The following is a 27585-nucleotide window of genomic DNA, read 5'->3' on the forward strand; positions in this document are numbered from 1 at the left end:
AGGGGAAAAAAGATCTGAATATAGCACGGTTAGTATAAAATAAACAGCGGTTTTTAAAAAGTCGTGAAAGCAACATTTTAGTCACTGTGAAGATACGAAAAACAGCAACCTTACGTTAATATACTAACCAATTAGCAGATAGCATTATTTCATTATCTCTGAACAGCATTCTTTCATTATCACTGAATTTATTATACACTTTTTAGATTAATATGTGAAGTTTTAGCTTTTGTATTTTAAAAAGGAAATGTAGAAAGCATTCTAAGTACAGACAATAGTGAAAAGCTAAGGAGTAGGTAAGAAGTCTTAAGTTAGCCTCTTAGCCTCAGAGAACACTCAGCCAGACATGATTGAGCTACTTAAAGTATTTTTATTTACGTTTTTCTAAATAAGTGGAATACTGGTTATTCTTCTGAGTATACTGGAGGAAATGAATAGAAATATCTTTAGATTTAAAAATCAGACATTCATTTGACGAAGGAAAGAACCTCAGGTTCATAAGCTTAACGAAAGGTTTTACAAAAGGAAATTTCTACTTTCAGATATACACATACATAAAAGGGACAAGAGTATAAAACCAAGATGAACTGAGGAAACAATAAACAGATGAATATGCATTTTAAGATGGCAAGAATGATGTGAAAGCTACAATTTAAGTATAGCTTAAATAATCCAGGTTTCTTATCAGTAACCTGGAAAATAACAAAAGTTTCATTTTGATAAATAGTGTGTACATATTAAAATAGTTATTGATATAAATAATAGTTCAATTAAAATAGTCCAGAGGACAGAGCATATTTTATTGTTTGGTTTATATATTAGTATAATTCAGTATTATAAATCACACAACTCTGTGCCAACTGAGCAGGATATTTGCATCATCTTTGGTGAACAAGAGAAGCTTTGTTTTTATAAAATAGTGCAAATTTATTCCATATTAAATAGTGAGAACTCTAAATTATATAAGCCTCATTCAGAAATACAGTATTTGTAGTACTTGCCAGATCTCTGTTGAGCTAGCAATTTTGCATTTCTAATTATAATGGTACCCTAAACCTACTGTATAGCACAGGGAGCTCCACTCAATGTTCTATTATGACCTAAATGGGAAAAAGAATAGATAAATGTATAACTGAATCACTTTGCTGTACATCCGAAACTAACACAACATTGTAAATCAACTATACTGCAACATAAAATAAAAATTTAAAAAAAAGACACAGGAGTGAACAATCACAGGTAAATTTGAAAGGGTAAAATTGATAAAGAGAATTTAAATTGATGTTAAAAAGTATTAATCTACATACATGTTCCCCAACACAGGAAGAATTTCTTGCTCATATGAGTAAAGAGAATTGAATAGAAAGTTTTTTAAACTTAAAAAACTAATACAACAGAATAAAATTTCAACTTTAAACCCATGTAAAAATTATATTTGTACACAGCAAAGATTAAAGAGTTTCAAATAGCTTCAGAAAGCAACTATATTTGCAAATAAATAATAAAGGTCATATGAACTTTGTTCCAACAAGGCCTGGAAAAGTCTGCAATCCCTTTAGCTTTCAAACTCTGATGGTGGGGAAAAAACACAACAAAACAATTAGCAAAACGGAAAGAAATCACCATCACCACTGCTTCATTAAGCCATGCATTCATTCAACAATCACTGGGTGTCTACTCCATGATTCAAATGCCACTGCTATGCTCAAGGATTTCTCAACCCGGGACAGTGTTTCCGGTGATGTATTTGGCTTTGTCCTTAACATCACTGACATTAACCACGCTGTCCTTGTGTTCCTGATCACGGAAAAGAAGCAATAACACTTTAAAATAATAATCATCTAAGAATGATGAAGTCAGTACGAAACAGTGAGAGAACATCAGTCCCAAATGTGCACCTACATTGATGAGCAAGAAGTGGACGCATGACACTTCCAACTTCCAACTACCTTCCTGAGACATCCTGGTCTGAATTAAAGGTGGGACAAGAGCCTCCATTGCTCCTTTGATTTCTGATAGGGAAACAGTCAGCTGGAAACCAGAACTGGATCTGGGAAAATCTCCACCCTATTTGCCTGCTCTCTCAGGGGCAGGAAGCAGAGCCAGGCAGGCTTGCAGGGAGTCCCCAGACAGATGAGAGGAGTACTCATTCTTGGGCACACTACTTTCCAGGCTCAAGATTAACAAGGGTCTGGACATATTAGTGGCTCGAATAAGATGTAGGTTATTAGGAAGATGATTTAATTTTACTTTAGATTCAAACAGCAAGAGTGAAGCTGTTCATTATGATTGGATGAGCTTCTGGAAAATCCAGGCACTATATATACAGCTTATGGGCAAATAGGGAACAAATAGCAGAGACCTGGGAGCAATGTCTTTACATATAGTAGAGAAATTCAAAGTTTCCATATATGATTTTATGGAGAAAAGAGCTAATTGCATTGTACCAGTTATTAGTTTACTGGTTCTCAGCTCCAAATTCACCCTTCAGTGTTTCCTCTATGATGACAGGCAGGTCTCTTCAAATATATCTACTTCACAGTAAGGACAGTGTTAAGTTTGTGCCAGTAGAGGGTGCTGGAGGGATACTGCAGGGAGAAGGAGGCTTCTCTTCCCTTTGGGCAGTGTTTTGCTTTTTCTTGCTTCTGCTACAAGGTCCATCAGTGACACACGTGTGTGGGGACATCCATGATGCCCAGACTATGCAGTCCCTCAGTGACCTCACAGCCTCAGTCTGGGCTCAGTGACCACCATCCTGTGGCCCTCTCAGCCTCATACCCACGTTAGCACCCTACTCTCTCTGTGAGCTCTCCTACCAGCATCACTTGCCTGTATCCTGGAAGGTTGTTTCCTGCTTGTCTGGGCCAGCTCTGGTTTAGGCAACTCAATGAAGCCGCAACCTGACTGTTCTAATGATTTCTGACCCTCAGTGTGGGGGAAGGTGTCCACCTCAATCTGTCCTTCCTTGGGTACTCTCCCCCAGTCCTAGGGCATGCTTTAGAGTCTCTTTACATCTATATCGGTACTCTTCTATCACAGTTTAGTAATTATTTAGATTAAACTTCCCTTGTTTAAGTTATCGTGTGATATCCATCTCCAGACTGATTCAATTATCTTTTTGAAGAAATCTTTACATTTATAGTAACAATAACTATAGTTTTTAAAAATCCATAGTGTCTTTGATCACATAAAGAATGGTCTTAGATTAAGATAGTCCTTCAATTTCTCTCTCTCTCTCTTTTTTTTTTTCTGGTACACGGGCCTCTCACTGTTGTGGCCTCTCCCGTTGCGGAGCACAGGCTCCAGACGCGCAGGCTCAGCGGCCATGGCTCACGGGCCCAGCCGCTCCGCGGCATGTGGGATCCTCCCAGACCGGGGCACGAACCCGTGTTCCCTGCATTGGCAGGCGGACTCCCAACCACTGTGCCAACAGGGAAGCCCCAAATTTCTCTCTTTTATGTGGTCATACTGTTTTCTACTGATCTTGTGAGTTAGTCACCAAAGATTTGTGGCATTTAGACCTTTGAAATCACAGACACTCCAATCCCCCAGCGTAATCAGAAAGGCTAATTTAGTTTGTTCACAGCTAGTAAGTGCCAGAATGGGGTCAGGACACAAAATCTTTTTAACTCTCAAATTGCTGCTCTTTCTATTACATTACTCAGCCTCACTTGACTCAACAACTAAAATGAACACTCTTTGTGAGGATTGTACACTCTGAGTCAATCTGAATATGAAAGCATTTTACAATGCATAATGTTTTCAGCAAATGTGATATTAGCAAAACATCCATAATATACCAACTTACATACTGTATCCAAATCATAAAGACACACTAAAAAGACAGTGAAAACAGATTATTTTGATTTTTTTATGTGTGGTTACATTCCCATTAGTATACACACATTTTTTTTTGTCCCATAAAAGACAAACAACTTCTAACTCCATCATACTCTATCTGGATGTCTTCATTCCTGCACAAGACATCAGTTGTGGAGAACTTAATTTACAGTTAAAAAATTTATAAAGCAATAAAGCACCAAACTGCCAAAACCTGAAGATAATCTAATACGACACTCAAGAAATCAAGGCCTATTTCGGTAATAGAGTTAGCGTGCTTCTTTACATTGACCACAAAGACAGTGAAGGGGGCCAAAATAGAAGGGTCACATTAACTTTCAAACAAAGAAGCATCCTAATGCTTTATATCTACAAAACTCAGTATTACAATTCATGTTTTAATGAGACTGACCATAATTTGTATGTTCAAATGCTACAGTTACAACCAAAATGTCAACCATACAAAAACATTCAGTTTGCAATGGCCCAAGATCACAGCTTTAAGAGAAGAGTCTATAATTGGCAAAGCTGCCATTTCACAGCTTCAGGGACCAAAATAATATTATTTTTATAAAGTAATTAGACCGCCACTGTTTTCAAGAAATCTCTAAAGATAAAATATTAATATGATGACTTTTATTATGGGGCATGCTGCTGCCCTAGTACTTACATCCGCAAGGTTTTGGGAGATTAGAAGAGGGAAACTATGCTTACATAAATGATATGATATAGATGGTGGGGCAAAGTCTAAAATGACCTTTTAATTTTCTCCTCCAGGCTCTTCTCTTAACCTAACTGTTGGTTCTACGCGGTTTTAGCCATTTCTAGTCTAGATAGCGGAGAAGGAACAATAATCTCAACCCAAATGGAGCTTCAGAGTAAAGAACGCATACACTTAAAGGAAGGAAAAAAGTACACACAAAATTTTCATGAAATGAAACAAATAGTTAACAAGCCAAAACAAGCCTAATTCATGATCAAACCTAAATAAATAATGAAAAAAATAGCTTGGAGAGAAAAGAAAGAAGAGAGAAGAGAGAAGAGAGAGCATTCATGAAAATACCCTGTAAACTGTAAAGTACTACACAACGAAAAGATAGTGTTAACACTAAAATAATAAAATAGGCATTTACTTTATTTATTCCTCTCATTATTTTTATAAAAACGATGAGGGTAAAATGCTAGCACAAAGCAAGTGCCATATACAAGATCACACTGTTGGTTAATGTAAAAGGTGTATTTGAGTTCAGTACAATCTGATTTAAACAATGTGACTTTAATGATCAATGCCTGGCCTGGGATTTCCATGAGCTTATCAAAGCTGACAAGTGTTCGCGGTTCACCAGCGAGAGCAGCAGAGCTGTGACAAGCAGAATAAGTCTGCTAAAGCACAAGGTCTGAAATGGCTTCTCGGGAATGCTTCTGTCTCCAGATTCAAAGATTGTAGTGAAAGGTGGCAGTAAGGGGAAAGTAGGGTAGAGAACTGAAGAGAACTCCAGATTCCCTGCATCTGATTTCCTGTATAAAACAAGGATCTGTGCAGAGCAAAAACAGATGGGCTCCAGCACGCCAGGGAACACGAAATCAGCGACAAAGCCTAACTGAGAGGGAAATATCAAATCAAGAGAGGTGAAATATATTCCTCTTTATCATCAGGTGACAAGCACTCAGATATATAGTACATTGATATCTGCATTTCCTTTTGTCCTTTACGGTCACACTCTGCCATCTGTCCCATTATATTTAATGGCAAATTCCAAGGAAACCCAAGCTGCCCAGTCTCCTTTTATTCATTCTCACATTTCATATTGATGGACATCTCTGTCTACCACTGAAACCAACCAACCCTCTTTTCTACCCAGCTTTTTGGTCCTCAGAGTCTACTACTTTCTCATAAACAACTCTCTCCAATTTTAAAGATAAAAAAGCTGAACAGGAAATGTAACCTATGGATTGTCCAAGTTTCTTTTGACTATTTCATTATGTAGAGAATAAAACTATCCATTCAAGGCCATCAGGATTATAAACATAATAAATGTTTACTTTTATAATGAAAAATTATAAAAGTAACATAAACTAACTGAAGAAACTTGGGAGGACATTTGAAATGAACAAACAAAAAACATCAGCTATCATCTTACCAAATAAACACAGTAAATATTAATATTGAATATTTTCTTTTTCAATTTTCAATGGTGATTTATTCTGTGTTTATAATGCTTTGAATCTGGTTTTTACTTAACATTATCATTTAGAATGTTTCCATTAATATTGTCACAAAATATTTTTGGTATATTCATAAATTTATTTATGGATAATTTATTCATAAATCATATATTCACAAATACAACTTCAAATAGTATTAAATAGAATATTTAATCCTGTGAATACACCATAGTTTACTGAAGCATTAACCTATTATTGCCTATTTTTCATTATTACATATACTTCTGCTATAAACTCTTTCTACAGAAAACGCTATTATGTTTTAGAATTTATTTTTAGACTAGATTCCCAAGATAGTATAGGAATATGGACTCTGGGGCCAGACCAACTGTGTCACTTGGCAAAAGTCATCTAACCTCTTTATGCTTCCGTTTCCTCATCTGTAAAATGGAGATGATAGTAATAATACCTACCTCATAAGGTTGTTATGAGGACCAAATGAGTTAGTTTATACCGAGCATTTAAAATAGTGCCTAAGGCATATGTTAAACACTACATAAATGTTAGTACAGTATTAATGTTTTTGAGCCTTGAAATTGACTAAAACTTAAAAAGGTTTTATGAACGTACATGCCTAGCAATACGGTGTGTCCATTCTAATTTCATCAGATTCTCACCAGCATTGGGATATTTTTAGTGTGTGTTAGTGTGTGTATGTGTATTTGTGTTTATGAATTGATCGGTGAAAATTTGTATTTCATTAGTTTTACAGGAAATCCTTGTTTTCTGAGGATAACTGCCACTGGAAAGTAATGGTAGTCTTCGTGGTTTAATTTAGAAATACAGAGCTTGTCTCTTTAAAAAATATATAAATTCAATGATATTTGCATTATATTTTTGATTTAACATTAAAAACCCTCATTTAAAAAATAGTAGTTAGAACTCATATACTTTTTTATTTCTCTCCATCTGTTATAGACTCAAAGTTTGTATCCCCCCCAAATTCATATGCTGAAACCTAATCCCCAGTGTGATGGTATTTGCAAGTGGAGCCTTTGAGAGGTAACTGGGTCATGAGTTTGAAGCCTTCTTGAATGGGATTAGAGTCGTTATAAAAGAAACCCCACAGAGCTCCCCTTGCCTCTTCCACCATGTGAAGACCCTCTATGAATCAGGGAACAGGCCCTCACTAGACACCAAATCTACTGGTGCCCTGATCTTGGACAGCCTAGCCTCCAGAAGAGTGAAAAAATGTTTGTTGTTTAAGCCACCCAGTCTACTGTATTTTTGTTAAAGCAGCGGGAACGAACTAAGACACCATCTCATCTGGTTTTGTTGTTCACCTTCAGGCCTTTGCTACCACAACCTTCCTATCCTGGAATTCAACTTTTGTTTCATTTATTTGGTAAACATATTCAAGTATACTTTTCAAAATGGTCCTTTACTGATCTTGCTGATCTAAAAATATCTTTTTATTGCTTTCACTTGTGAATGATAATTTAGTTAGATATAAACAGTTTTGCTTCAAAGCCTTATGGATTTTGTTCCATTGTCTTCTGGCAGTTAGGGTTTCAGAGTAAATATGTGAATACACTCTAAAATTTGTTTCTTTGAAGTCAAAACCTCACATCTCTCTCTTGCCACTGGTTGAATGAATGTAAAGTTGCTTCTTGCCATAGAAATTGTAAAATGTTACAGAAAATATCTTGAAATTTTTCTTTTTTTAAATTGAAGTATAGTTGATTTACAATGATGTGTTAGTTTCAGGTGTACAGCAGAGTGATTCAGCTATACACACATTTATATCTATTTTTTTTCAGATTCTTTTCCCTTATAGGTTATTACAAAATATTGAGTATAGTTCTCTGTGCTATACAGGAGGTCCTTGTTGGTTACCTATTTTATATACAGTAGTGTGTATATGTTAACCCCAAACTCCTAATTTATCCTTCCCCCCACCTTTCCCCTTTGGTAACCATAAGTTTGTTTTCTATGTCTGTGGTTCTATTTCTGTTTTGTATATAAGTTCATTTGTTGTTGAAGCTGTTATCTTTCCAACACATTTTCTGACTTTGTTGAGTAATCCAAATTTCCCTATTTCTATTTCTAAATTATTCTATTATATCTTTGTTTCCTATTACTTTCTTTCTTAGAAACTAACAATTAATTGAAGGTGGGTTATCCATAATCTATACTCCATAGCTATTATCTTCTCTCATTTTTTGTCTTTTCAGTAATTTACTAAATAACTGAGCATCATTAAAGTTTATCTTGTGTCTCACTGTTTCAATTTTCTTCAATATCGAGTCTGCTTTTTGCTGCTTTCAGCATGGTTTAATTTCTTTTTCCATGTTCTGAGTTTTAGAGACTGTTTTCTTAGTCCATATTATGCTCAGTTTATAGTGGCCTTACCTTCTTTATAGTATGGTATTCTATTTTAATAAAACAATGTTCTTTTAGTTCTTATTGAGAATATTAAATAGATGTTCTTAATAAACTTACTTCATGGGGAAAGATTTTCTTCTAATATATGAGAGGATACTTCCTCTTCTCTTTCCCATTCTTTTTCTTTACTCATCTTTAAATAGAGATCTATGTCAGGAAAAGACACACCTTACAACTTTCCTGAGCTATCTCAGTTTGCCCAGGTATTGAAGAACACTCTGATGCTTGTACTGCCTCTGGAATTCCTAGGATAGAGCAGGTTTTCATAAGTGATAAGTTCTCCTTCCTCTTGACAAATGCCTCCCTTACCTTCCAGACAAAATAAAGATATTGGGTCTGGTCTGAGGCGGTTTATGTTCTAGTGCATATCTCAAGCTACTGTAATCTCTACTAGGTTATATGAGTACACATGCTCACCTTACATATTAAGAACAAAGTCTCTTACAAATATTGAATCATTATGTTGTATACCTGGAACTAACATAATTTTATCTTAGTAAATTTTTTTTAGTTGTTAAAATTTACCTTAAAAAAGAGCAAAAGCTCAAAAAATGTTAAATCACTTGACTAAGGTCACTGAGATAGAAAGTGATAGAACTAGGATTCAGACACAGATTTTTAGACTCCAAGTGATTTCTTCTATATTACAGGAAACCTAGAAAGAGACTTTTCTGAAAATTTTGTTATAAGAAAGTATTCCATTGTAAAGTTAACTATGCTGCAAAAATAAATAGATAAATAAATAAAGTATCCCAGCATTACATACCAAGTGGAATACTATACTATTTTATTATTTTTAAAAAATAATTCTTACTGTTAGAAAAGTAATACACAAGTATACAACCTTCTAGTGAAGGCTGGGCCATCCTTGCGTAAAAAGGCCAGGAAGGGCAGTAGAATAATAACATGAAAATACAAGCGCTTTCTGAGCTGAATTGATTGGTTAATGCAATCCACTGTCTCAATCATTATCAGACAAGATCTTTAAATTCTCACTAGCTGAAATGCAAAATCGCCGAAGTAAATATATTGCATTTATTTCTAAACTTCTTCAATGTTATTTATGCTGTCACTCATATCTAATAGAGGTGAAGTTATTAGGGCAGATGAGCATTAACCAAGAAATGGATTAACAAAGAAAAGCAGCAGCAAGGGCTTCCCTGGTGGCGCAGTGGTTAAGAATCTGACTGCCAACGCAGGGGACACGGGTTCAAGCCCTGGTCCGGGAAGATCCCACTTGCTGTGGAGCAACTAAGCCTGTGCGCCACTACTGAGCCTGTGCTCTAGGGCCCGTGAGCCACAACTACTGAGCCCACATGCCACAACTACTGAAGCCCGCGCGCCTAGAGCCCATACTCTGCAACAAGAGAAGCCACCGCAATCAGAAGCCCGTGCACCTCAACGAAGAGTAGCCCCTGCTCATGACAACTAGAGAAAGCCAGTGTGTAGCAATGAAGACCCAATGCAGCCAAAGGTAAATAAATACAATAAATAAATTTATTTAAAAAAAGAAAACCAGCAAACTTCATTAAGAAGAAAGAAGATGCCTTTCTACAAAGTATAATGTACTCATAACTCAGTATTTCTAGTAATAAAATGAAACACATGCAAAGTCATGAATTGATTCAATAAATATGGCCAAGTTAAAATTTAGAAGGTTGGTGAACACAGAATCAGAGTAAAGGCAGTTTGATTATTTTATGAAGTACTTCATCCAAATGACAACAGAGGTAAATTATCTCTGTTATACAACCAAATACTTTGATCTCTTTTTGTCACAGGTCAAGAGTGAAAAATTCTTATTTCAAATTTCCTTTTCTCTAGATTCTTTATTGCATTTTAACCTTGCTACATACTACAATCTTAAAGTACTGTGTCATATTTTTCTATTAAGTTACAATAGAATGGTTATAACTAATATAACCTGTTACGTTTTGATCTTTTTGTACTTTTCCTATAAAATATACAGGACTCACTTTTTTATAGGCTGTAGCTTTTTACTTAATAGCTAGTTAAACAAAGGAATACATATTTTGTAATGAAGGTGAAAATAAATCCAAGTATACTTACCACATGAAGAATTTTATTTTCTGTTTCATATACAGTACAATCCTAAAAATAAGAAACATATACATTAATTTTAAAAAATCAAGCATTCCTTTTAACTAATATATTCACATTGGTTAGCTCTGATGGTCAGTTACAGGGATTTTAATTTTTGCTTAGCTGTGTTTTCTAATTTTACTAATTTTAAACACACATAATAAAGGATAATATACATTGAATAGATATAAAAACAAATATTGGAAAAATTACTATAATCATTTCCTGTCTAAACTTTTACATGTGATAAATGTATTTTGTTGAAATATTTCCAACATTTCAAATACTGATTTATTATAGATTGGAACATTAAGAAAAACACTAGTACTTATTTCAATAGTCATATCAAAAATCTCAAAAATACTTTACTGCAAGATATTAAATACACTTTTATTATGCACTTAAAATTGATATATGCTACTAATGAATATCAAGTTTATAGTTCTTGCCTAAATTTGAGTTCCTGAAATTACAAAAAAATTATTTTTAAAAATTCACCATTGTCTTTTTATCTGCAATTGCTAGACTTACAATAAGCAGTAACATAGCAAAATGATCTTTGCTTAGAAACTTCGTGTTTCTATGGTTCAGTTTACTCAAGGACTTTATAAAATGGGCATGATATTATAAGTAAACCAATAAGGATGTGTGAGAATCAAATGAGGAAATGAAATAAATGGCTTAGCACTATCTGGCATACAGTAAATGATAAAAACATTTTAAGTATGAATTATTGTTGCTCTGTATCATTTAAAAATTTTAAACTAATTACTTTTATGTTAAAATATAAAGTTAACTAATTATTATTTGGCTATCTAACTTTGAAAAAAATATCCATATTCCACAACACTGCATATTTCGAGGAATGAGAATCCACGTCATTTTTTCCCCTGAATTTAATTTTGACACAAAGGAATCTTACTCAACATAGCTTTTGGTAATGCCACTTCACCACAATACCTTGTCAGAAGAAGTACATATTCTTATCGGGCCAAAAATTTTAAAGTTAAATTTGGCCTAATTCATTTAACAAACTAATAGAAATACGTAAGGATTGGGCCTTGCCATTCTGTACCAAAGGAGAAGTTTGCTGCAAACACCATCATATCTGTGTCTATATACTCATATAAAGTCAACTCTTAATAATTAACTATGAATTATGTGTACAGAGGAGCCAAGGTGTAGATAAAACATTTATATTTGGAAAGTGCATTTGTACTTACATCTGAATTTGGAAGAGTCCAATTTTACAGAATTAACTTCAAACACAATTACACTGGGAAGAGACGATTTGGGAAAAGCTGGGAAGTTGCCCAGTTTCCCCATGCTGCCTCTACAGCTAGCTTCAGCTGTAATGGATGCAAGTTTCATTAATTACCTACCTTCCTAGAATCAGAGGATATGATTAAATGTTCAAACTTCAAAGGGATTCTTCTCAAGGAAAAAAGTAAATATGATCTAAATGAATATTCTGCTAGTGATAGAATAATCACACAGAGTAACTATTTCAAGTCTCTTTAAAATATACTCTACTTGTACATCCCTAGTATGATATAAGAAAAAGAACTGTTAACCAAAATCTTATACTATTTTCAGCAACCATATTGTTGGTTTGGTAGTAGTGTTGTTATTCTGTTACTGTTTTGTTGAAACTGTTGTGTGTGTTTTATAGGATGAAGCAATTGAACAGTTATATGACAGTATCATTCTATCACTCTTGGTGACATTGGTAAGTAATTTTAGCATGGGAGAAAGCAGATACATATATAAGAAGTTAAGTAAAAACCTCAGAGTCTCTTGATGTATTATGTATGTATGTATGTTTGTATGCTTCTCTTAGCTCTGTCGACTGAAAAAGCATAGAAACAATGACCAATTTAGTAATAAACGAACTCCCCACAATTGGTGGTCTTCAAATACCATTTCCCAAGCCTTCCTGGAAAATGGCTAATACCAGATCTGGGATAGGAACTGTACAAGAGGAGCATGGATTATACTGTGACACAAGATAGAAAGAAGCTATTAAAGACTATGAGTATTGTGTCAGTAGGACTCAGAAGCCAACATGAAGAGATTCTCACTGGCCAGAGATGGAACAATTTGAGCATCTAAAAGGATAACTGTAATGGATGGAAACAGTAAATATTACTAAATATTAAGTATATTAATATGTTTGAAGCTAGATTTTACATATACTAAATGTATCTAAATATATTTAGTAACAGTTTAATAATATTGAATATATTAAACCAATTGGATAATGTATAATAGATGTACTTTTCCTCTTGATTCAGCAAATATTAATCATCTGTGTTAAGGATGTAAGGATGAATAAAACATGGCTTAGAGAAGTGCAGTTTAAGGAGATAGGCATTCACACAAATAAGTTAAAATATGTAGAATTCTAGTCTTCATGCAGTTTTACGTTTCAATAACTTTAGAAGTATAAATGCCATGAAGTTATACAAATCAACATATGAAAGGTCAATTATTTAAAATTTAAAAATATTAATATATTTCTTATTAAAATTCAACAAAACCACTGTATTGGGCTATACATTGTGCAAGTCAAATTTCAAACTTTGTAAAAACTTTCATCAGCTGCTCCTCCTCAGTGACTAAAAGGATTACATTTGTGATCCTGGCCTTAGTATTATTCAAAGAATGAAGCACTGATGCATACTGAGATGACCCCACAAGATAAAGTCTAAGGGAGCTACATCCGGTGACTAAGGTGGCCGAGTATTTCCATGGGTCTAAAAAACTGTCACACACAAATATTAAAATTAAAAACTTACCATTTGATATAAAACTAAATGATTGTAAAAGAAATTGAAATAATTAAAATTCAAATGATGTCGGCACCATATTTATATATGTGAAGTTATTAAAGCTTAAATATGCACTAAGACTTTTGGGACACCAATAATTACTATAATAAAGGCAGGATCATGGGGCTGGGGAAGTAGAGGAGGAAACAACTTTAACTTTGCCTTAAAAAAATCAGGAAAGGTGGCTTTTAATTGGGTCTTAGAAAAAAGTAGGTCCTTTAGGCAAAGAAAATAAAGGCATTACTGCAAAAGCAATGAAAGTACACCCAAACACAGTTAAGCTACTGCAGTGATTTTTCAGATTTTACTTCTGTATACATGTGAGAATCACTTGGGGGGAGTGGGTTAAAATGCTGATCCCTAGGTCCATCCCCAGAAATAGAGATTCAGTAGATCCAGAGTACGGGTCCTCAAGATGATTTTGATAAAGATAATATTTTGAGAAATACGTATTCTATTTCATAGGATATCATGTGATAGAAGAATACCAAACCAAATCAAACCAAAAATGATCAAATATATAGAATCCATAAAACAGTAAACTGCTTTAAAAACAGTATCTGCTAGCTCACTCTAAACAGTTCTCAGCTTCTCAGAGCTTTGTGTTTTGGTTACACGTTCCCCCAATTTATTGATTGGTTTTTCTTTTTTCCTGCTAGTAAACTGATTTCTCTTTAAATAGCTTACTACTTTGAATACTGCTTCTACTTGTCTGTATCTCTACCTTCTTTCAGCCAGAATGCCTCTTCATTATTGAAAACCAAAGGCTTTCACAAAGGTTGAGACACAGCATAAAAAAAAACAAAACAATAAAGCAGAACAACACAAGAAGCACATATTAACCTGCTGCTTTATATTAGGGAGAAGAATAGAAACTAAATGACTATGTTCTATTTAGTTAAGCTATAATTTCTTGGAGTTCATTTTATCGTGCTAAATATTTATATAGCCCTAGGTACTTTGAGGGAGTCATCTTATCAGTAAGTTATTTTATTTCCATCAAATTGTGATTTTAAAGTATTTGCTTCTGAAGTGTGGGTTTTGTTACCACTTAGGGCCAAATCTTTCCCCAAAAGGTCATACCCTCAAGTTTTAAAAATAAAATCGCACTGCATAGGGAGAAATCTCCATTTTATGAACTTATTCATACTATGGAAAGGCACACCTCTGACGTTCTAGTTATTTTTAGGTTAGGATTAAATTTAGATTTTTAAAATTGGATTTAGAGCTATGCCACTATATACTCCCAGGAATTTTCTTCAGTAGCTCATGCTGTCTTTTACTGTACATGCAAAATAACACTTGCATTTCTTCTTTATCCTTTTTACATATAATGCTTATACAAACCATGTGATGCACATTTAAATGCCCCAAATTCCTAATATGACAATATTCATAAAAAAGAGGAGTGTTTCTTCAGTTTTGATCCCTTTTTTTCTTAGCAAAATAAGATCACCCACACGGGATCATAATCAGTTACCCTTTCTGTGAAACAATGATCCAGTTGCTATACTGAGCAGAATACATTAAAAAATTCCATCAAATATTTTACCATAAATGTTGAATACTTTGTCACCTGGGGATTAGGATGCTCAGTACAAGTAATATTTCTCATCAACTGTGTATTATAGATAGTCACAAGAACAGTACAGAAGTTATTAATATTGAATACATAAAGAGAGAGTGAAGAGAAATAGTGTATGTCTCTAATGTTATATACTATTCCATGGAACTTTATAACTATAAATGCTATAAATTTTCATCTGTATCTTTTTAGTACATATATTATAGTACATTTATACAAATAATATAAAAAATATTGCTTTGCTTACAATTTTTTTTTTTCGCATCTTCTAAATGCAATTCACTGTCAGGGAATTGCGTGATCAAAGATAAATTAAAATTGGTCCTTGGCCATTATTTCATTATTTAGTAGAGAAGTAGGTGAAACTATTCAAATAATAATACAACGTAAACAAGATAAATGCTAACAGAAGATCCCCCTAAAAAGGAGATAAATCCTTACTTGTTAACTCTGGAATGACCTTCTGGAAGAGATGATATTTTAGCTGGTCTTAAATAGCTTTTAAATCTGGAAATTGGGGGTTCATGAGGAAAGATCGTTCCAAATTATGTGAACACACTGAACAAAGGCACAATCAGGAGTAAGCAAACCAATTTGGCTAGAGTGTAAGGTATGTGGGGTGAGTGCAGTGAGAAAGAAAGCTTAGAAAAACATGTCATATTGTGGAGAGCTACTAATGATAGGCTGGAGGAATTTTGTTGTTTTAAAGGGAATAAAAGCTTTATTTTTGTATAACAATCTATTTTGAAGACCCATTCTATTAGGGTAGCAAAGACTTAACTCAGTCGATTGACAATTTCTTGTGACTTTCATTTGGGTGAGGTTGAAGTCAGGGTAGCTTACCTAGTGCCATGGTTGGTGTTAAACAGCAATGTGAATGATAAGCGTGTGTGTGTGTGTGTGTGTGTGTGTGTGTGTGTGTGTGTGTGCTGGGGGGATACAGGGGTGAGGTGGGGTGGGGTGGGAGCAGAGTTCAAACTCTATGGTCTAGCTTAACAACTCAAATAGACATCTCTTGTTCCTTTTCTCATAGTTCCTTTCCTCTTATTCCTTTCCTTTAGTTACAGGAGTAACTTTGGTGCCAGGTCTCAGATGGAAGAAACCTGGAAAGTTGTGTACCTTTCTAGACATACCAAGTAGACATTTCAACTCTAGGGAGGATGAATAAGTATGCTCTTTACTCTGCTACAAGGGAGTGCTCACAGATGTGTGAGTATGGGAAGTATGTGATCAAACGTATGTTTTACGAAAATGATGAGGAAGAAAGCATGGATTCGGAAGGGAGAAAGGCTGGAGGCAGGGAGGTCAGTCGGAATAATTTTTCAATAGAAAATGTGATATGTAATTAGGACTTGAACTGAGGTTATGACGGTGGAAGGGGAGATGAGGAGAGGTGGATGACATACATGTAGCCAGGAATGAGTGAACTGGGCGACTGATTCATTAGATACAGAGAATAATGGGGAGAGGAAACTTAAACATTACCCCAGGGCTAATGGATGAATAACGCTGTAGAGATGATAGGAGGAGAGAATTTAGGGAGAATAAAATAATTCTATTTTGGGCATATAAAATTAGAAGTTGCTGAGAGGACATATACAAAGCTGTCCAGCAAGTAGCTGAAAAAGCTGAAGTGGATCTAGAATACAACCAGATCTGGGAAATATTTACATTAAACAGACAATTAAAGGTACAAGAAAAACAAACAACAATGAATTCATCAAAAAAGAATATGTGTAGTGAGAAGATAGCTAAGGACAAGATCAGACAATGCTTATGTTTAAGAGCCAGATGGAGGAAGAGTTAGTTGTGTGGTCAGGAGTAAATGGAGAAAGTGGTGTTACAGAGACATATCTAATACAACTTATAGTGATAATAGAGTTATAATAATATATTCTATGTCTGTGCTATCTAATTCAATAGTCATTAGACAGGTGTGGCTATTAAGCACTTGAAATGTGGCTAGTGCAAATGAGGAACTGAATTTATAATTTTACTTAATTTTAATTAAATTTACATTTCAACTACTACATGCAAGGAATTCCCAGGCAGTACAGTGGTTAGGACTCTGCCCTTTCACTGCTGTGGCCCAGGTTCAATCCCTGGTCGGGGAACTAAGACCCCGCAAGACGCGAGGTGCGGCCAAAAAACCCCCCAAAATTGCCACATGCAGCTAGTGGTTACCATGTTAGACAGCAGTGCAGGTCTAGAGAAATATACTATAGTCCATCCAACAGTTGGAGAAGCCATTTACCAAGAAACAAATAACAGTAAGAGCAATATCTGGGAAGAAAACATAAAGGGATTTAATTCCCAGTCATTAACCAGATCCTTCAGTTTTTTTTTCCTTCAGCAAAGGGCAGATTCCAGTCTACTATGATATCTACAGTAGCCACACAGTACAATGACACCAATTCTCTTTGTAAGGTAATATATGGAAAAGCATGAAAATGAATCCAAAGTACCCATCACATAGCTTTGTGGGCACAGAGAAAGCAGTGCCAGTGATAAAAGATTTGCAATGGATGAAAGATAAAAGTCCAAACTAAATTAAGATTCATCAGAGACAGAAAGCTGACTGAGTGTCCCGAGTACAAAGAAGAATGTCCACGGTGAATAGACAGGCATCGACATCCTTCCTGAACGTGTTATCAAAACGCCACAGTTTCATTCTAATTTCAGATAAATGTCATTGGCAAACAAGGCAGAGGTACAATAACCCCACAACTACCTCCTTGGCAATCCCTTCACCGTTGTGACTGACTCAATGACCACATACTTGTTAGTCTTTCTGATGTGATTTTGGAATGAGAAGAAGAATGTTCATGAAGGATGGTATCTGTTGAAATTTTAAAATGACCAGTTTTTAAAAGAATTGGCTAAGATTTTCATTAGGTTAAATAAGGTTACAAGTTGTAACATAAAAAGTGCAATTAACAAAGAATGGGAGGAGAATGTGTGAGTGGGCACGACCTTAGAGGCCATCCTAGTCTTTCTGTTGGTGAACATAACCATATTCTTCTGCATCTTGGATCATATTCCTCTTCAAAATACTGCTCCAGTTCTCCCCCAGGAGGTCATCTAAAATGAAGCCCCATTTGACTCTAATCACTCTCGCCTTCCACTTGACAATGAAAGACTAATGTTCCAACAGTTGAAAGGGTGTGGAAACTAATCTTTTAGCATATAGAGACTTGGGGGTACAAGTAGAAGTGAGTCTGATTGTGTTTTTCAGCATCTAAGTGGCTCTCCAACAAATGCAAAAACCACTGAGGCTTTTCAAGATTGAACTGTCAAAAGGCATAAAAAGTAAAAATGTCAAGTCAATGTACCATTGACTAGAAAACTCATTAGAGTGAGATTGTGATCCTGTAACTTTAATAGCTTTGTTTTGACAACTTGAAGGGGCAGTGAATGAGTTAATCCCCATTATGAACCAAGTTTGTTTATTCTGCATGTCTTGAGTCAAGACCTAAATGATTTTGAATGGCCAATCAGATAACTACTAACTGTACATATTTTATGTTTCCATCAGTAATCTATATGTTAGTCTTAGTGTTTCCCATTAGATTGTCAATATTTTCAAAGAAGGAATCTTATATTCAACTGCACTGTCTCTTTAATTTCTCAAGGTGCTCTGACACTCTATAAATAAAATGTGAATTTATCAGTTATGATTATTTTCTTCCATTAATTCTCTATTTTCATATTCCACAGTAAATATTTAACACTGGTTTTATAGGTTACGTGTAAAACAATGAAACTTTTAAAGCCATATTTTTAAAACAAAACTAACTGCTATACAAACTAGTACAGTACACTTAGTCTCTTCATACTATTTTGTACAAAAATAGAGTTTCACAGTTTTAAAATAACTTTAAACATGAGTTTGGTTTTAAACTTTAATCTGCATGATCTCAGCAGATATTTTCAACAAAAATAATTGGGCCTTTCTCAGCATGAAGATTCATATTATGCAAAAGATATCAAGAATTTTATATTCATTCAATGAAGCTAAAATTTCTTTGTAAGTCTCTCTAGCTTCCACATGTTCAAGTTACTTACTGTAATGACCATCTAACATATCACAATGAAAAGAAAATCTATAGGGTCTAAAATTGGGAGACAATTTTTCCCTTGTGACAAATTCAACTAAAGAGTTCAAGCAAAGATAAATACCACACCCCATTACAAATAAACATATGAATTAAACATTAATTCTTCAATTCAACATCATACACTTGGCTGCCAGAAAATAAATGGAAGTTATACTATATGTGAAACAAATTCTAAGTATTAGTTTACAAAATTCCTTAAGCTCATGTATCTTTGTCCTTTTTATCTACTTAGAATGCACTTTCTTGGACAAAATGAAACCATTTCTTTTCAGTAACTGTGTCCAACATATGAAAAAGTGCCACTTACCTGGGCACTCAATAAATATTTATAGATCACTGATGATGATAAGATATTTAAATCCTAGACAATACTAAACTGTCCGAGTAATACTATTAGCTCAAATCTAGGCTTAACGTGGTACACCTTCACAATAGATATTACACAAAATCAGTATCCATTTAGTGTTTCCTAGTCATAACACTGAATGATTATAAGGCAGAATTTTATGCTTTGAAAAAATTCGAGAAGTCTCCCCCTCCCACCAAACCTACCACCCCATATTCCAGTAGATTATACTTAAAATACCAAGAGACACACACATGCATACAAACACACCATTGAGGGAAAATAAGAAATTCTTCAAATTCAACCTTTACCAAGCTGTTTTCTTGATATTTAAAATTTCAGCACCTAATTTTATTGTCTCTTTCCTTATATTCAAATAAACATTGTTGTCCTTAAAATTCTGGTATAATGCTATATTGGAATTTTTTAGAGATTCATTACTGTAGCAGATTTGTATTATGATTTCTAAATATATACTTTCTTTTTTTTAAGGAAAAGTAAACTTCCTGGAGCCACTGATGTTGGCCATGGATCTATGACTTACTTTGTTCAACAAAATGTGAGCCGAAGTGCTATGTCTTATTTCCACGCAGAAACTTTAAGAACCAGTACATAGTTCACCATGCTCTCTTTTCCCTCTGCCAGCAGTGTTCAAGAAGAGGCTACTCTGAGCTTTGAAGTGAAGAGGATGTGGAGAACAGCTATAGCAACCCAGGATGGACATGGAACATGACCACTGGACATGAGTATTATTAAAAGCCACTCACATTTTCAGGTTGTTAGTACAGCATAATCTAGCTTACTTTGACTGATACAATCCTCCATAAAAGAGGGAGATACAGAACACTCAAGCAAATGAAGACCTAACCAACGCAGAGTTTAATGCAGTAACTACTCTATGAATTTTACATACCGTACCTCTTCATTTCAGGAAATATGAGGTGCTATATCACTCCTCACACAGTGTAATTCACAATTAACCTCAGACTACATTCTGCTACCTTCATGCAAATCTAGTCTTTTCCCATCTTGTATTTTAGAGAATTTTTGCCTCATTTTTTAAAGTTTGATTCATGCTCACTTGCCATAATTAGTTAATTCTGACCAGTTCTTCAACCTGCCACTATCAATTACAATTTCAATCCATTATTTCACTTGTGGTAGGGCCTAATTTCATCTGAATTACCTATCTGATGTTGGTGGTTATTCTGACCCAACCCAAGAGGCCTGGGTTATTAAAAACTACTTCAGCAGCAGGGCAAAATGCCTCAGAAAATCAGTGCCTGTAACTAGTAGCTCTATATTTTCTTTGATTTGCTGCATTCATCTTATGTAAGTATGAAAATCTATGTCATAGATTTCGTGTAATGATTCAATGATATAATCCATGTAAGGCATAATATAATTCATAATAAATGCTAAAAATGTTATTATTATTCCTTCTTGTTTTAGTAACTCTAGTTCCTGCCTCTGTCTGTTGACACCACACTAGTTTCTAGCACTGGTTCTCCCCTTATTACAAATGCACAATGACCATTTTTGTTAATAACTTATATTTGGTGTTTCAAAGGACAAGTCTAATCCCTTTGGATATGCATGTACGGCACAGATAGCCTATGAATTGATAACTACAGTTGTAAATTCAAAACTTTAACTAGTCTCTTTTATAAAAGTGTGGGCTCTGGGTTGATATCACCTATCAATAGTTGAACCTCCTGATCCATAGTTCTCAGTCATTCATACTGTGCTGTGATGAAGTCCAGGGAATATGCATGTTTAGCAAGCTTCCCTGGGTGAATCATGGTCCATGGACCAACCATTGGTAAACACTGTTCTTGATCACATACATTTTCTTCCCACCTCACGTTCATCTCATACTAAACCAGTAAAGTGTGACTATATCACGGTTGTTATCAACTTTGGTTCCACATTAGAATCAACTGAGGCATCATTTAAAAAATACTGATTACAACCCCACCACAGAGAGTCTAATTTAATAGGTCTTGGATGGGACCCAGATATCAGTGTTTTTAAATAAAGAGTTCTTTACTTGATTCTAAGATGAGGCCAAACTTGAGAAACAATGAGCAAGAAGTATGAAAACCATGTCAAAGCACCTGGATCTGAGTCCTGGCCATGTCACTAACTGACTATGTCACGGTCCCTCTCTAAAATTCCATTTACTCATTTACAAAATTGGGATGACATCTGGTCTACCTACTTCACCTGATTATTGTGAGGAACAAATCTGATAACATGTTGTAAAAGCATTTTGCCAACCTCAAAATAGTAATGATACTATCGCCTGCCTATTACACTTTATATAGCCCTTTTTTTCTTGCTAATACTTTTTAAATGTCATAAGGAATAGGATTTATCCAGATGATGTGGTTTGAGGGAGGGGTTAAAAAGATGAACAGAAGAGCCAAGGGCCAAATACATTTCAATTTTAAAAGGCAGTTCAGAATCTTTGTGGGGAGACAGGGCAGGAGAACATTTGTGCAGACAGTTTAAATGGGAGGAAACAGGAGGCCTAGTGAGATATTTAGTGGCGTGAGGAGGGCTGTGGAAAAGAGTGAGACACTGAAAAGGAAATTAATAGTTATGGTATTAATAACTGCTGAATAGTGCTAGGGTAGACATTTCAAAAGGCATTAAAAACTTTGCAGATAGCACTTAAATAAGAGCAAGATACACAAGAAAATATTTGCAGAACCAGAACCAATAAAGTTACCTAATCAAACCTTTTGATTTTTCCCTTTAGGTACTTTGATAACTCCTGCTATGGCACTGCATAGTCCAGTAACATCATGTTCTATATTCCTTTAGGGCTCAGGTTTCTAAATTTGCTATCAGATCAAAATTGGAATTTTTAAGCTACAAAAGCATTCTAAATGCTACTCAGAAATGCACACATGGATTTATTTGGGGAGGGTGGGAAGCAGACTGGACAGTAATAGGAACCTTTTTTAGCTCCAAAACCAGCCCTCCCCTCCAAGCTTCTGATCCTCTCCACAATAATTCCTTTCCCCTCCCCTCCCCAATTCACTAGCTCATTACCAGTTTCACAAGGAGACTGGTGCCATCACCACTGTCTCTCCCAACTCATCTCCCTGGAGTTACAAGCATTAAAATGAGAAGAAATAGGAAGAAGCAGCCTTAAAATTTTAAGGACTAATTTTGTATCTGTAATAATCATGATATACTGGGATTTTATCAACTCTGTTTAGTTCTCTCTCAGGTTTTCATCAGCATCAGAATCAGTTACAGCAGCTACATTTAAAATCCTGTAACCCTTTTTTACGTGAAATTTTACGGGGAAAATTAATCCTTTCATTCTTTCAACAGACATTTATTTGCCAGGCACTGGAGACACAGAGGTGCAAAAGGCAGACAACTTGCATTCACCACTGCAAATCTTTTCTTAAATGGATTAGTATTACTTTTGGCTTGATTCTTTAAAAAGAATCATCACAATACATTACAAATGGGAGCATATCAGGGATTCTCTTCTGAAAAACTGACCACCTACAAGGGTTAAGAATCACCTAACCCATCTTTCTACATCTGTTTCCTTATATATAATATAGCAATAATGGTAAAAGTTCTATCTTCTTGGAGTCTTTGTGAGAAAATTTTAAAAGCCTCTCAAAAGGTGAACTGCATAATAAGACAAAATATAGTAATTCAGAAGGTAGGAAGACAATGAAAGTACATTACATAAATAAGCAATAAAACTTTGGGAACAGGATGTGGTACATTTGTAAAGATGAGCATGTGTATACTGTATAAGCCAGCAATTACTCACCTACATACATAACTAAATGTAAGTATATATCCAAATATTCATGGTCAGGAGAATGGATACACATTGGAGTATATACACACAATTAAGTATTATATGAAGTGAAAGTGAATGAACTACAGTGACTAAAAAAACATGAATGAGTTCAGAAATACATCAAGTGAAAAAAGTAATATGCAGAGTGATACTATTTTTATAAAGCACAAAGACAAGCATAACTAAATGAGATGTTTAGAAAATGTATGCAACTATTTTATGAAAAAAAAAAAACACCCGGAGAAGAGGCAGGGTAATGAGATGGGGAGGAGCACAGTTATAACTAAGACAATGTTGGTAATGTTCTAGTTAGTAAATTCAATGGCCAATTTATGAGTATCTGATTATTCTTATGCTTCAAAACATATATATGACATGCATTCTTTTGTGTATATATATAATATTACATAAATTTAGAAATGTAATAGTGACAAAACAGATGTCTGAGAAACAGTATCCTGTCATTTGCTATCTAAAAGAATTTAATTAGTATACTACACCACACATCTAGTTCTTCTGTTATTATTAATGGTGATACTATCTACATCTTTAAAAGTGTTTTGGTAAGATGCTCAGATAACATGCAATATAGTCTAGGTTTGTAAAAGAATAAACCTATAAAAACAGCCTATTTCATTTTCATATAATATATAGTAAGTTTTAAAGTTATTTTTCACAAAAAAGTGTCAGAAAGATGCTTTCCTAAAGTCTTATTATCATGTAATAATTTCATCACTCTTCTTTACCTTTCAGTCTGAGCCTTCAGAAAATTTGCAGCTACCAATAATCATGTTTTTTTTTAACATCAAGAATGAGGATTTCTCTTTCTCTCTGTTTGTGTATTTATATCTATTCAGATTATAATGCTATATTCTAGGGCTTCAAAGGGATACAGACATATATACACAGCATAATCTCAGCTTTGCAAATTCTATATGTTTTTTTGTTTGTTTGTTTTTTTGCGGTACGCGGGCCTCTCACTGTTGTGGCCTCTCCCGTTGCGAAGCACAGGCTCCGGACGCGCAGGCTCAGTGGCTATGGCCCAGGGGTCCAGCCGCTCCGCGGCATGTGGGATCCTCCCGGACCGGGGCACGAACCCGTGTCCCCCGCCTCGGCAGGCAGACTCCCAACCACTGCGCCACCAGGGAAGCCCTCTATATGTTTTTAGTTTTATATTTGTCTTCAGAAAAATAGTCCTCAAGCTATCTGGGTACTGTGCCTAATAGTTCTATATCTAACTCCTGATTCATTATGTTAGGATTATAAAGAAAAGTTTAAAAAGATAATGGCTTTGCTTATTCATCATCAACCGAAACAACTGAAGAAAACTTAAAGGACTGCGTATTGAACTAAAATATATTGCTTAAATATAAAATAAAAAAAACAGTATCTTTCATATTGCCTTCAACAGGTATGCTAAGTAATGTAATTCATATTGTTTAAAAATTACATATAAAGTTTGTCCTCGTTTTTGGTCTGAAATGTACCAGTTTCAAATCCCAAGAGCCCAAGTCCATTTTTCAGGTCACCTAGAATGTCTGATTCAGGAAGGCTTAAACACTAACCCTGAAAATACAGCAAAAATAATATTTAAAGCTGTGTTTGAGATGAATGATAGACTATCCTGGCTGAGCTTTCATATGGTTTAATACTTACTACATGAACCACAGAATATAGCCTGCCTACCCCTGTATAATTTATATCCCCATTTTAGAACTTTACATGTACTTCACTACTACTTGAATCTTAATATCCCTATTACAACACACATTCTGTAAGACTGACTATTAATTATACACTAGCCTTTTACCTTTACAAGTTTTGAGTTTTCCATTTTCAACTCTAGGTTGCTTGAATATGTGGATAGGGATGGCAAATTCACAAGTAACCAAAATTAATTTCTGTATTCCATTTGAACATGGACATTTCAAAATATCATCCAGAATATGAAACATATATAGTTACCGATTTGCCTTAAATTCTAAAATCATCCTAAATTAAACCAAAATTCTTTATAAAAAATCACTCATTGTAGAAAAAAGGTCTTTCTTCATTGCCCCTCAGTATCAAAAGTAAGCAGAGAATCACTCCTTTAAATTTTGTGTGAAACAACAAACTAACTGAGAGAGTTTCCAAAGATCTTTTGCTATACAAGGTAACTAAAATTGCCATTTATTAAGCACCCACTAAAATGCCAGATCATGAACTAGATCAATTTCCAATATTCACATAAATTCACCTACAATAATCCAACAAGGTGGGTGGTGATCCACTTTACAAATAAAGACACAGTTATCAGAGATATGAAGTAATCTGTCCAAGTTCATACAGTTTGTAAAGAGCAGAGCCATAATGAATTCAGATCTACTTTATATCAAAGCTCACTAACCTATTTTGCCATAAAAGGTAAGAGTAAATAATATAAAGTGTCAACTAGGAAGGTAAAGGACATAATATTCATATAGATAAAACATAATAAAGTAAAATATGATAGTATTGTCAACAAACTCATAGGCCAAATTTTCTTGCTTAAATTCTTAATAAAACATAAAAAAATCATTTCTAAGGCTATTTTTACAAAATTGTGTAATCTTTTATTTTATTTTTTTGCTATTTATAAATACATGCCCTAACAATTTAAACCACAAATACCAGTTCAATTAAGTCCTAAAAAAGCTCTTATTTTCTCTTGGGTATTTATCTTGAGTAAATAACAACCCAATTAAGATAAAACAGGTTAGATCAAATTCAAGCAGGAATATTTTTTAAAAGGGTTATATACTCAATATGTTCACTTATATTTTTATTTAAAAATGTATATTTAAAGAATAACTCATAAATAGTTTACTTTTACTGATATGTATTCAAAATGGTGTAAAGGTAACAAAAATGAGTAGAAAGCACACACACACATAATTTAGAGGAAGATGTCCATCAAAAAGAACCATTTCCACTATTGACCTTTGAAGACTATTTTTTCCATTTTCTTGAACAAAGAGTTAGAAAGGAACAAAATACATCAGACAGCTAAATATGGAAAAAAAAATCAAACAAATGAACTGTCATAAAATCAGAATAACAACTTAAGTAAAGATATTTATTAGAGGAAAGACCAAAGCAGTGGCACAGTTGTTTCTGGTGCTTAAGTTGGGATGACAGTAACTATTCTTCTTTATGGTTTTCTGTATTTTTTAAATTAATGAGTATTATTATTTTATAAACTTTTTTAAAGGACAAAAGACCTAATAACTATGCAGTAAAATTAAAAAAATTATGGCACAATACTAAATGAAAAAGACCATTTTGAAAATATATATGTGTATATAGATGAAAACAGACAAAATGGCAAGTAAAACAAGCAAAATGATAACAGGCATTTTCTTTGGGTGGAAAGATTACAAGCAATGTTTTTTTTCTTTTCATTACTCTAAATTTTTCTATAAAGCATATTACACTGCTTTTATAATATAAAAAAATATAGAAATTAGAGGAGCATAGAGCGTGCTACATACAAACCTTTACACAGATGGCATACAACATCAACGGAACGAATACAAGCTAGGACCATAAAAGCTCTCTTTCAACATCTAAAAAAACTTCCAGTTCTCAGTGAAGATTCTCTCAGTTAAGATGTTTTGAACAGTACATGCTATTTCTTCAAATTTTAGAGGGTGGGAAAGGAAACTGTTGACCATGCAGTAGGTAAAAAATCACATATTTAAAATAGATTGATGTTTTTAGAAAGGTTTCTAAAATTTCTCTTTTCTTTGTATTTTTCTTCTCAAAAATTATTTATAACCATCTTAGGTGAAAGACTATTGACCTTTTTTTTTTTTCTAACTTTAAGCTGGGAATGGTAAGGGAAAGAAGTATGTTTCAAACACTATCCAGAAAATCAGTGATACTCAAGGACATGGAAAAATGAGTCTTAAAAGGATGAAAAACGAGCAAGCCCATGAGAAAACACAAGAACATTTTATAATATATAATTTAGAAGGGACCATTTCAGGTAAGAGTATATCAGCAGAACTTGAATTTTAAAAGGAAGTCTTCATTTTACAATTGCATGTGAATCTACAACTATCTCAAAATAAAAAGTTTACTTACAAATTAAATTAAAAATTTTTTTAAATAAACAAAAAAGGAAGTTTTCACTCTGCATTTAACAGTTCAAAATCTGATTTAGAATGTTTCACATGTTGAAATTTTTCTCTCAGTATCTCCTTCACTGTATATGTAGCTGAAGAAAACTAACACCAAATGGAGAAAAAAATCTGTGTACATTTATTATTTAAAACAAACTTGTTATT

At 34.2% G+C, this 27585-nt stretch overlaps 1 protein-coding gene across 8 annotated transcripts in view; it reads right to left on the minus strand.

Moving 5' to 3' along the window:
- Positions 1 to 27585, minus strand: part of CNKSR2 (connector enhancer of kinase suppressor of Ras 2) — a 258494-nt gene that overhangs the window by 150414 nt on the left and 80495 nt on the right. For all 8 annotated transcript variants that reach the window (XM_060001666.1, XM_060001667.1, XM_060001665.1 and 5 more), the window contains one exon: positions 10522 to 10563. In XM_060001666.1, the coding sequence (XP_059857649.1) occupies positions 10522 to 10563 (42 nt within the window). The remainder of the gene's footprint in view (positions 1 to 10521; positions 10564 to 27585) is intronic.

Source organism: Delphinus delphis, chromosome X (assembly GCF_949987515.2).
Source record: "Delphinus delphis chromosome X, mDelDel1.2, whole genome shotgun sequence".
In the NCBI taxonomy this organism is placed as follows: Eukaryota; Metazoa; Chordata; class Mammalia; order Artiodactyla; family Delphinidae; genus Delphinus; species Delphinus delphis.